Consider the following 13,270-nt stretch of genomic DNA (forward strand, 5'->3'; position numbering starts at 1 on the left):
CTAAAGGCGGCGTAAAACCACACTCACTCACTCACTCACTCACTCACTCACTCACTCACTCACTCACTCACTCACTTCGGCGTGACGAGCGAACGCTTTAACCACTGGGCTACCCGAACTCCCCTATGACGGGAATACCTATGTGCGGTATCTGGCAACACAAAATATTTATTTTAATGCAAATTTTGTGCGTGGCTTACTATTTTCGCGAACACATTTTCGCGAACAGTGTCATCACTGATTGTCAGTGGTCCATTCATATAATTTTCACTGCCAGTTTGCCTTTTACGCCGAATGGATTCTGTTTCGTTGGATAATAGAGGTTGGTCCATTCCCTGTCCCTAACGATGCAAAGATGTTTAGTTTGAAAATAAATGTATAAAACCTGAAGTAAGTATATTTCCCTGTGTTGTACAATCATGCACTCATTACGTATTCGTTGCCGTCATCGTCGACGCTGGTGCCGTTACAGCAGACCATTAAGCGTTTCTGTATGTTAAGCTAATTGCCAGCTCTACAATGCGACCGGTGTGGTAGCAGGTGTTACTGTTATCTGTCGTGACGATTTTCTACGTGGATCAAGACATGAATTCAAGTTTCTTAGTTGTTTTATAGCTGTTGATACAATAGCGTGACTTGCTCGGGTAATGAATAGTCCCTCAGAAGTAATCCCATGTAAGTTGGAGGCAGTTTTATATTTACGTCACAATGAACCACGAAGAGTTCAATAAGACACTGGTAACGCGACTGTTGGTGTTTCAGGTGAATGAGGTGAAGGATGGGAAGTTTGGGAGAAGACATGGCGGATAAGCCAGACGATAGCACGGACATACCATTGCAGGGTAAGTCATATATACACATATGCATGTAGACTGTCTCTCTGGTGTGTCAGAGTGGTGTGCAGTGTGTCAGAGTGGTGTGTAAGGTGTCAGAGTGGTGTGTAGGGTGACTGTGTGGTGTTGAGTTGTCTGTGGTAGTGTGTAGAGTGTCTGTGTGGTGTGTAGGGTGTCAGAGTGGTGTGTAGGGTGTCAGAGTGGTGTGTAGGGTGACTGTGTGGTGTTGAGTTGTCTGTGGTGGTGTGTAGAGTGTCTGTGTAGTGTGTAGGGTGTCAGAGTGTTGTGTAGGGTGTCAGAGTGGTGTGTAGGGTGTCAGTGTGGTGTATAGGGTGACAGTGTGGTGTGTAGGGTGTCAGTGTGGTGTGTAGGTTGTCAGTGTGGTGTGAAGGGTGTCAGTGTGGTGTGTAGGGTGACAGTGTGGTGTGTAGGCTGTCTGTGTGGTGTGTAGGGTGTCAGTGTGGTGTGTAGGGTGTCAGTGTGGTGTGTAGGGTGTCAGTGTAGTGTGTAGGCTGTCAGTGTGATGTGTAGGGTGTCAATGTGGTGTGTAGGGTGACAGTGTAGTGTGTAGGGTGTCAGTGTGGTGTGTAGGGTGTCAGTGTGGTGTGTAGGGTGTCAGTGTGGTGTGTAGGGTGTCAGTGTAGTGTGTAGGCTGTCTGTGTGGTGTGTAGGGTGTCAGTGTGGTGTGTAGGGTGTCAGTGTGGTGTGTAGGGTGTCAGTGTGGTGTGTAGGGTGACAGTGTTGTGTGTAGGGTGACAGTGTGGTGTGTAGGCTGTCTGTGTGGTGTGTAGGCTGTCTTTGTGGTGTGTAGGGTGTCAGTGTGGTGTGTGGGCTGTCAGTGTGATGTGTAGGCTGTCAGTTTGGTGTGTAGGCTGTCAGTGTGGTGTGTAGGCGGTCTGTGTGGTGTGTAGGGTGTCAGTGTTGTGTGTAGGCTGTCTGTGTGGTGTGTAGGGTGTCAGTGTGGTGTGTAGGTTGTCAGTGTGGTGTGTAGGGTGTCAGTGTGGTGTGTATGCTGTCTGTGTGGTGTGTAGTCTGTCTGTGTGGTGTGTAGGGTGTCAGTGTGGTGTGTAGGCTGTCAGTGTGGTGTGTAGGCTGTCAGTGTAGTGTGTAGGGTGTCAGTGTGGTGTGTAGGCAGTCAGTGTGGTGTGTAGGGTGTCAATGTGGTGTGTAGGCTGTCTGTGTGGTGTGTAGGTTGTCAGTGTGGTGTGTAGGTTGTCAGTGTGGTGTGTAGGGTGTCAGTGTGATGTTAGGGTGTCTGTGGTGGTGTGTAGGGTGTCTTTGATGGTGTGTAGGGCGTCAGTGTGGTGTTAGGGTGTCTATGGTGGTGTTAGGGTGTTAGTGTGGTGTGTAGGGTGCCTGTGGTGGTGAATAGGCTGTCAGTGTGGTGTGTAGTGTGTCAGAGTGGTGTGTAGGGTGTAAGCGTGGTGGTGTCCATACTTTATATCCATTAGGGCACTGCTCAAACTGTATATCCATTACGGCATTGTTCATATTTTATATCCAATAGGCCACTGTCCATACTTTATATCCATGAGGCCACTGTCCATATTTTATGCCCATTAGGACACTGTTCCTACTTTATATCCATGAGGCCACTGCTTAAACTGTATATCCAATTGGCCACTGTCCATATTTTATATCCATTAGGGTACTGTCCATACTTTATATCCAATAGACCACTGACCATAGGACCCGTGAAGATTCCGGGGTGGAATAGGTCTTCAGCCATCCATGCTTGCCGTAAAAGATGACTATGCTTGTCGAAAAAGGCGACTAACGGGATCGGGTGGTCAGGCTCGCTGACCTGGTTGATGCATGTCATCGATCCCAATTGCGTGGATCGATGCTCATGATTTCAATCACTGGATTGTCTGGTCCAGACTCGATTATTTACAGACCGCCGTTATATAGCTGGAATATTGCTGAGTGCGGCGTTAAACAACAAACCAACCAACCAACCAACTGACCATAGTTTATATCCATTAGGCCATGGTCACACCAATTTAAGCTTAAGGCGTGTGCACAACAAACGCCATGTTTAAAACCGATATCAAACAATTCAATAAGTTTTAACTATGTAAATACATGCGACAAAACCATTTTCATAATCATTAAAAATCTCTGCTAAATGCATAGTCCTTTGTATGAATCCGCCTGTATTACAAACATGTGTTTATGGATCACTATGAAATCACATTTATAAAGAACAAACACTAAGTTAGACATACATGATAAAACCAGAATATCACAGGTTTGTAGCAGGTCATAAAATGACTTGACTCTTACAAAAAATTATAATACATAATACGGGCTATAGATCGCCAGCAATGAAAGTTACTGGACTTACGGTACCTATGCTAACAACACCATCCCTCTATGTGCTGGCGATTGTTGACAGGTTAAGCCGAAAACAAGTCAAGATAAAAAAATAAAATAAAAAGGATACAGGCACAAAAATACTTTGAATGATGTGGTCTTACATGCTCTCTCAGAAAGGCTGGACTGAGGTCATCGTCACTAACCTTGACCCTGAACCCTGCGTGTAGCTTCAACTCCTAACTAGAGATGATCGATTGTCTGCAATGGTGTCAAGCAATAGAGTTAATTTTGCAGTTTAAGTTGTCTACATTGGCCTGTTTCAAATCAATGGGTCTAACGTTGAAGTTATTCTTTGCCGAAGGAAGTTTAGTTTCAAAACACAAGGGGCGTATTCAGTTCACTGTTGAGGGTCAAGGTCACGTTAATCCCGATGTGCATCTAAAATTAACGTGCTTACAGAGACTGCACTTGAACTGTGAATCTTTGTATTGTTGTGAAAAATTCTATATATTGATTCAGTAATGCTGATTACAAACGCAGAAATCAATGTGTTTACCTGTTGCATTCATATTAAATCAGTTGGCTAAGGTCACAGACTCAGTTCTGAAAATAAAATAATTGCAAAGGCTTTTAAACAAAACGATATTTCTATGAGTTAAATATTTCAAACATTTCTCGTAGTTTTTTAAAAATACTTTAGCTGTAATATTTGAAAATCAGACAGCAAAGGTCTCAAGATAAGTCCTTTCGTTAAAAACTGAAATGTAGAATCGTTGCAATATAAAACTATGATCAATTGCAAGTTTCATCACTGCCTTGGTATTTCAGCCTTAACATGCATATAAAGTTAATAACCAAGAACAAGCTTGCAATGTCTCATTTTGTATCATTTTCAGTCTCTAAAACAAATGAACAGTTATAGAATGAACCCACCATGATGGAATTGAATCTTCATTATAGTTTTGTCGTTTTCACCATTATAGGTAATTAATACTAATTATAGCCGTTGGAAGTAATATCTATAGTTTAATATCATTTCACAACATGATATTTTTTTACGAGATTGAGTTCATAGCACTGCATCAAACTTAGTGTAAACACGTTTTTCTTAACTGAACAGATTTTGAAATCCTTGCTAAAATCATTTTCGGAATTTCGAAATAAACTCAGTTACTTAAATCGTTTAACAGGTAATTTAATCCAGATTGAGTCTAGTACGATCTGGTTTCGAGGAAGCCAAGTCCCTGATATGCTGCCAGACTAGCCAGGTTTTCCTGCAGGCGTCGACGAAAGCAAACAGCTAAATCTCTGAGTAGCATGTACCACTTTTCTCTGTTTACCAAACTACCCAACTGAGCGGCGCCTCACGCCTTGAGAAAGCAGGGGGTGAAATAACGGCACAGGGCGTCACAGCGATCTTTATATGTGAATACACTGGCTCAGTTGCCTTTTACTTCGATCTCTTTATTTCTGGCCATTGGACATTGATCCATCGAGTAGCAGATTGGCAAACCGTGTTCGGCGTTTATGGGTGCCTGTATACATCTAGTTAATAGCACTCAGTGCCAATATAATGGATTATCGTCAAACACAATTAATAAGGTAGAAAAGCATCATTAAGTCATTACGTGCCGTGGTTATAGACGACTTGATCCCTTTCATCCAACGATAGCCTTTTCTTGAGCTTCAGTGACTGCTGGCTTCAAGGAGTACTTCGTCTCCTCTTGTACCAAAGCCCAGCGTGATAAAGCATTACGGGGCTGGGTTATCGGATTTTCTTAGTTTAGGTATCCTCTGCTTATGTTATGGTAATATAAGCATATTTGCTTCAATGGTTTATAACATTTATATACAGTGGCTGAAACAATTTGAAACATGTAGCAATCCATATCCTATGGTACCAAGGCTAATATTCAGGGTCAGGGGGTGTCTAATTTGCTTTGCTTTACTTACTTATCCTCTGCTATCTTATGGTAATATAAACATATTTGTTAAAGTGGTTATCTTAGGGTAATATAAACATATTTGTTAAAGTGGCTTATTGCATTTATGTACACTGCTCCAAACTAGTGGAGAATGTAGTAGACTAGTTTATCTTCAATTGTACCAAATGCTAGCATAATAAAGCATGGATGTGTCTGCGTTGCTTAATTACCCTATGCTTATGTTATGAAGCATTGTGATAACATAAGCACATTTGCTTTATTGGCATATTGCCGTTATACCGGAGATTCCAGACTGTAGTCTTCAATGAAATAGTATTCACTGATGTAATGTGTGAATTTAACTTAGCTTGTTGGACTTCTTTGGAAACAGAGCGAGTGAGTTGGGTTTAACGCCGCTTTTAACAGTATTCCAGTTATATCACGGCGTGTCACCTTAATAGGGGAGGAAAGCCTAAAGTGAAGCAGGTCTCAGACGTTTAACACTTCGGTGAAACCCACGAGCATGGGTATAGTGCTGACAAACCTAGAAACATAATCGGGGCGAACCGGGATTCGAACCAACAATCATGGGTTTCTGGCGTGCCCAAGGGACGCAACTCTGCACAGCGAATCGCGGCGCCTTAGACGACTGGGCCACCCGTACACCCCTTTGGAAACAGAAATGCTACCTGTAACAATACTGGCAATAACGTAGACCTGGTAGGGCGTCTCTCCTTTTTGATGAAAGTGTTTCTCTGAAACTACACGAGTGTCAGTTATGTACCATTATTCTTACAACGAGTTAGATTCGAGCTGTAAGATAAATGGTATACGACGGGCACGAGTGCAGTACTCTGTTTCTTACAAACCCTAATATCACACCGTTTTAGCATTGAATTGGTGCATATTTTCACTACCAACGTGATCGCAGTGGGGCATTAATGCTTTACACAACGGTCATGGCTAACGTCGTCTGGCACACTGCTTACTGCTCCTGCTTTGTGTGACTCTCCACATAAACGTTTTAGCGATAACTTGATTAGCAAGGCGATGATGATCAAACAACATTTATTTAACTCTCCCTAAAGTTTCGACACGGAAATAGGTGCATTCGACTGAACACGAGAAACGTATCAATGTAATATAATCAGGAAAGTAGTCCGTCATTATCTGACCCTAGGTCATCACCATGGGGTAGCCAGTCACGGAACTGGAAATCGATCACACAAATGTTTGATACCATTTTATTTAAAAATGGGATTATTGAAAATTCGCAACCTGATTGGACACATTACGCTAAAATAAGTATATTGTGATTGTTAAAGATAAAATTAACTTTGAATATAAGTTTTAGCATAAAGTAGTTAATATATAAGTAGTAGTAAGCATACAGTGCTTCAAGCATTTTTGAATTATATAAATAATCATTTCTATAATCATAAAAAATATTTGCGAAAAGCAGCATTAGAACGAACCCGGCACTGTCAGCTAAAAAGCAAGTGATCCATTCATATAATTTTCACCACTATTTTGCCTTTTACGCCCAATCGAGTTTGTTTCGGCAGATAATCGAGTATGGTTAATCTCTGGCGTTGAAAGGGCGGTCGGGTAGCCAAGTGGTTAAAGCGTTCGCTCGTCATGCCGAAGACCCGGGTTCGATTCCCGATATGGGTACAATGTGTGAAGCCCATTTCTGGTGTCCCCCGCCGTGATATGGCTGGAATATTGCTAAAAGCGGCGTAAAACCATACTCACTCACTCACTCACTCACTCTGGCGTTGACGATTCATATCTATGAATCCCTTTCAAGCAGTGATGAGGACAGGTGCTCGCGAAGAGGTGAGCGTATCCTGCCCCGACGGAGGAACCCGCCAGGTGTTTGTTTGAGTTTTGATTTAAACTATTTTGGAACACCCTTAAATATGCTCACCATAGTTTGATTGAAATTATCAGTCATTCATTGATTCGTAATCTTCTGCTCGTGACAATCCATGATATAACATCAAATAAATGAAAGCGACAAAACCCTTTTCCATAATGATAGCAACGCTCTGCTAAAAGCAGCGTCCATTGTACGAATCCGATTTTATCATAAAAGCCATGATAATGTGCAATTTACATTTTCAATGTAAGACAAATAATACTAACATTTACAGTTGGCCAGTGGTTGGCCTTGTAGATCTGTTCACACGTAGCGTGTGCATATGTAAATATCTAACTTCCTGTGCCTTTGATATATAAATGGTTTATTAATGCACGCACTTCTTTTACAATCATGCTGCATTGTTTAGTTCCATCTTTGTTAGAGTGAGTTAGGTTTAACGACAGTTTTCCAGTTATATCAGGGTGTGTCAGCTTAACGTGAGAGGAAAGGCCGACGAAACCTTGAAACATAATCGGGACTCACCAGATACGAACCCACAATTTATATCAATAATGTTTCGGGGGTGGGGTGTGTGTGTGTGTGTGTGTGTGTGTGTGTGTGTGTGTGTGTGTGTGTGTGTGCGTGTGCGTGTGTGTGTGTGCGTGTGCGTGCGGGGGGGGGGGGGGGGGGGGGGGGGAATTGCGATGTGCGGCGCCTAAGAATATATACCTTTGTTTAATAACACATTGTACCTACTCCGTGAAGGCCCGGGTTCAAATTCTCCACATGGGCACAATGTGTGAAGCCCATTTTTGGGGGTCCCCGCCGTGATATTACTGGAATATTGCTAAAAGCGGCGCAAACCCATACTCACTCACTCACTCATTCCGGGTTAGAATTGGTCTTCAGCAACCCGTGCTTGTCGTAAGAGGAGACTAACCGGATCGAGTGGTCAGGCTCTCTGACTTGGTTGGTGTATGTCATCGCATCCCAATTGCGTGGATCGATCCTCGTGATGTTAATCACTGGATTGTCTGGTCCAGACTCGATTATTTACAGACCGCCGGCATATAGCTGGAATATTACTATTAAACGACAAACAAGTGAGGTGAAATGGGGTTTAACGTAGCGTCGCGTCGCGTCGCGTCGCGTCACGTCCAAAATTATTGCATTTATATAGCGACGTGCATGAACGTGTTTGTGTGTGTATGTGGTTGGTTGTACTAGTCCGGACTGATGCCGGTTTTATAGTGCTAGCCCACCGAGATACCATGCCACAGTTTAACATGAATACCCTACTCAGACACAGTATATTGACTCCGAGTCAATAATTCCTTGCCGAGGGCCAGGCAGGGTAACAACAAGTACCATTTTTAAACCGGTTAAACGACAAACAATCCAACACATTGCGCCCATCTTGAGAATCGTGAGGAGCGACCACTAAAATCACCAGGCTACCCCATCCGCAATTTTCTAATTGTATATGGCAACATAATCATTTATTGTATTTATTATGATAACTTCCCATTCGCTCTAAATAGATTCGTTTGAGCCCGACTCTGATTACTTGACGCTAAAATTTCCGGCCAATCAACTGACACGAATGAGCGAGAGAAAGTCTGTGAAAAGTGAATGATAAGAGAGATGTTGACGTCACTTCCGAAACGAAGATTTGGTGGCGAATGGTTCTAGGGTATTTGTCATATTAGAATGGAAATCTAATACCCTGGTAATCGAGGACAATTGGGGAATGACAGAAAATATTTTGTTAAAGGATTTCGAGGTGAATCAATCAGGAGAGACGTTATGATTTAGCGTTATTTCTGCTATGAGCAACGGGGCTTCAAATGTCAGTATTTCAGTGTAGGCTCTCATTGGAAGCGACAAAATTATAATGCGACAGACGCTCAAGTCACAAGAATCAGATTCAATGCAAAGCGATTTTATTCAGCCTTTTGAAACTGAACAGGCTCTATGGGGTCTACAGTTAATGGGTTGTGACGTGGTATTGTGATATATGCATTTATAATTTATATGTGACGGTATTTCATATCGCGGCGTGTCAGCTTAATGTGGGAGAAAAGCCCGAAGTGATGACGTTTACCAGTTCGGTGAATCCGACGAGCACCGGTTTTGTGCTGACAAACCTAGAAACATAATCGGGGCGAACCGGGATTCGAACCCACAGGTTTCTGGCGTGCCCAAGGGACGCAACTCTGCACAGCGAATCGCGGCGCCTTAGACGGCTGGGCCACCCGTGCCCCCGTATTGACTAAAAGTCAATATAATAAAATGTTAAATCCAGATAATAATCATTCTCTATTATCGTCCGAAACAGATTCCACTCTGCGTAAATAGCAAAATAGTGGTAAAAGATTATATGAACCTATCTCTGAAAATCAGTGATGACACCAGGTGTTCCCGAAAAGGATATGCATGTCCTGCCTAACTGTAGCATCAGCCATTCACGCAATTTGCATAAAAATAATGATTAAAAAAAACCAAAAGTACGTGTGTACTTTTAAATATGAAATTCAGAAGAAATACATATGGTGCAAAAAAATATAAATGTATATGTATATTACCGTGTAGAAATTAACCACTTATTCACGCAACTTTTGAAATTGATATGTTCAAATTGAGACACGTACCGATCGACATAACCTGGAGTCTCCTCGTTTGACACAGAATGTGCTAAAACCGGTCTAACCTATCGGTAAGACCGGTGCGTCGTGATCGCAACACCACAGCTGTGGCGTGAATTAGCTCTGCTATTATCATAGATAGCCTCTGTGATACTCACATTCGAAAGGCCACCTGACAATTTAGAATACATTTATAATATCCACCATGAGAACGATGGCACAGTCAGTTGTGATGGCTTTTTATTTCCACTCATAAGGTATGTTGCATGTGAGAGAAAACGATATTGCTGTGTGTTTGGAATCTGATAGATGCAAGATGACACATATGTAGTTGCATTTAACTTCGTACATGAGTATGACAAATATTTCTTTATTTAAATATGTTGCTCATTCGGTGTATCCTTGGTCAAAACGTTGTTTAATTTAGTTTGGTTTTGGTTATTTGCATGTGCTTCATATCTAGAATAAAATTATTTATTTCATATAATATAAAGCATGACACACGTGTATACCTGTTAGCTATATATTTCTATAAATGTCTCATATACAAAATCAATTGTTCATAACACTGATGATTAAAGTTTTGGTTTTGTGCTTTACGTGTGATTTATATCAAACTCGAATATAAATCTCTGATTAATTATATAATATTAAGCATGGTCCACATTCATACCTGATACCTATATATTTCTTTATTTTGATTATGTTTTGTCTAATACACCGAATCATTTGTTCATAACACTGTTGAATAGGGTTTTGGTTTGGTTATTACTTGTATTTTATAATCAACTAGAAGAAAATGGGTTAGGTTTATATAATATTAAGCATTGCACATAGGTACAGCTTGTACAGTAGACACAGTAGACATAATAGACACGGTAGACACAGTAGACATAATAGACACGGTAGACACAGTAGACATAATAGACACGGTAGACACAGTAGACATAATAGACACGGTAGACACAGTAGACATAATAGACACGGTAGACATAGTAGACACAGTAGACGTAGTTGTTGTAAATTATATCAATAACCAAATGAATGAAAATCTTTTTCTTCAAGTGTTGAAAAATATTTCAGTTATCTGATTTTGTCGAGTATCTTTTTTTAAATGTATTTCATTATAGCCAACTTTTAAAATACTTTGTTGGCCGATTAATGACATTAATTCATTATGAGAACACATATGTTCTGAAGCATGAAAAATATAATACATAAAAATAGTTTCTTGTTTACGTAATTTTTACAATCACTATTACCCCCTAAACTGAAAGCAATGTTAATTGTGTTCCCACCGCAGGGGCAGGATACGCTCACCATGCAGAGAACACCTGGTATTCTTATTTTCTAATAGTGATTCATAAACACATGCTTGTGGTATGGTCGGAACCGTTCAATGGACTTTTAGCAAATATTTCTGTTAAATTATGAAAAGGTTTTGTCGCTTTTATTTTTACATACACGGTTCAATTATAACTCCACATCAGTGATATACAGACGTTTGTATTGTAATTCACATAAGTGATATACAACACTTTCAATTGTAAAACCACCAATGGGGATTTCTTGTCAGTATGGAATGGATTTTTCGCTTTTATTCTCAGGCGTTATGCAACTATTAGATGTCAACCTTATTAGCTAAAGTGCACGTGGTGTCTGCAAGTGACTACATTAGGAATGTATTGAGGTCAATTGTGTAACGGTACTCGCAGTCACGCACAAGACACGTGTGTAATTTACTCTGAATTCAGTGTGCACCTTATATCAATACATATATCTCTCAATCAGGGTGAATGTTTGTGTATTTTCAGCTACTCAATCCGAGAAGGCTAAATTTATCTCTTTTTATGTGTACATGTTTCATTTAAATATTTAGAACTATAAATGTCAAGAGGATAAAAACGTTCGGATTCAAAGAAGAAATCATTTTTTGAACCAAGATCGTGAATGGTCATAGCGTGCACAATCCCATGCAATATATAGATATCGATACCGTGATCTTATCTACTACAAAACTAGGACAGTTGCACAATAGCCTTGTTTCTCATGACTTTGTAAAAACATACTTTGTATTATTTTTTACTTCATATTTTTTAATATGAGAAAGTTATGCGATAAGTCACAAAGAACAATGAAGAACGAAGCGTGGTTTAATTCACGGTAAGACATTGTTCTATCATGACGTAATTTCTGGAAATTCGTACATGCATGCACCTTGATGACGTTATTTTTGAGCGGGAAGTGTCTAGTGAGCTGTTCCCCATAGATGTAGCTGGGCAACGTAAATAAATGCAATGGGAGAGCGATCGCATGCAAAAGTGTGAGAGATGTGACAATCTGTATTGGGAGAAAAGGTACAGATAATCGACGTGCAAATTATGAAAAGATGCGGGAAAGACCAAAGACGACTCGTAACTGCACCTCTCATTGTCTATTCTCCCTGCAGTGTATTATTGTACGATAAACAACCCCCACTCATCGTTTATTTCTTAAGTAATGTGGGCTACATAAATGTCCACGTGAAGACCCGGGTTAGAATTGGTCTTCAGCAACTCATGCTTGTTGTAAGAGGCTACTAACGGGTTCGGGTGGTCAGGCTCGGTGACTTGGTTGATGCATGTCATCGCATCCCAATTGTGTAGATCGATGCTCATGGTATCGATCACTGGATTGTCTGGTTCAGACTCGACAGTTTACAGACCGCCGTCATATTGCTGGAATATTGCTGAGTGCGGCGTATAGTTGTTTTTATGTCATTGAATACCAGTGTTAAAAAATACTGTGCACGTCTTTATTTATCGCACTATAATGTTAAGAATCATTTACCCTCGGTAAAGTTACTCTAATGATTAACACCATAAGTCAAGCTGAAAAAAGGGAATCGTAAGGTTCACACAGTCTTTATTTTTTAAATTAGAATTTATGCACATTTTAATGTTAAGTCATTGTACATTTTCTGACTTGTTACTATGTCAACAAGTGAAATACAACAGCTTGATTTCATTGTACACCCAGTGCGTACGTGGCTTCTGCTCACACATGAATCGTAATTAACTATCCAAAAGGGATATACATCGGTTTCAATTTTAAATCCTTTAGTGATATACAACAGTTTCAACTTTAAATCAATTGGTTATAAACATCAGTTTCAACTTAACTAGTTTAATTTCTTTAGTTATATACATCAGTTTCAACTTTAAACCTTTTAGTTATATACATCAGTTTCAACTTTAAACTCTTTTGTGATATACATCAGTTTCAACTTTAAATCCTTTAGTGATATACACCAGTTTCAACTTTAAATCCTTTAGTGGTATTCACCAGTTTCAACTTTAAATCCTTTTGTGATATACACCAGTTTCAACTTTAAATCCTTTTGTGATATACACCAGTTTCAACTTTACATCATTTTGTGATATACATCAGTTTCAACTTTAAATCTTTGAGTGGTATACATCAGTTTCAACTTTGAATCTTTGAGTGGTATACATCAGTTTCAACTTTAAATCTTTGAGTGGTATACATCAGTTTCAACTTTAAATCTTTGAGTGGTATACATCAGTTTCAACTTTAAATCTTTGAGTGGTATACATCAGTTTCAACTTTAAATCCTTTTGTGATATACACCAGTTTCAACTTTACATCCTTTTGTGATATACATCAGTTTCAACTTTAAATCTT

At 40.1% G+C, this 13,270-nt stretch overlaps 1 protein-coding gene across 1 annotated transcript in view; it reads left to right on the plus strand.

Moving 5' to 3' along the window:
• The window catches only part of LOC124142096 (sodium-dependent dopamine transporter-like), a 72,374-nt gene that overhangs the window by 19,329 nt on the left and 39,775 nt on the right, over positions 1-13,270 (plus strand). The window contains exon 2 of the mRNA XM_046510373.2: positions 763-842. Coding sequence (XP_046366329.2) covers positions 779-842 — 64 coding nt within the window. The 5' untranslated portion in view covers positions 763-778. The remainder of the gene's footprint in view (positions 1-762; positions 843-13,270) is intronic.

The sequence above is a fragment of the Haliotis rufescens genome, unplaced genomic scaffold, assembly GCF_023055435.1.
Source record: "Haliotis rufescens isolate VD_foot unplaced genomic scaffold, xgHalRufe1.0.p SCAF_15, whole genome shotgun sequence".
NCBI lineage: Eukaryota > Metazoa > Mollusca > Gastropoda > Lepetellida > Haliotidae > Haliotis > Haliotis rufescens.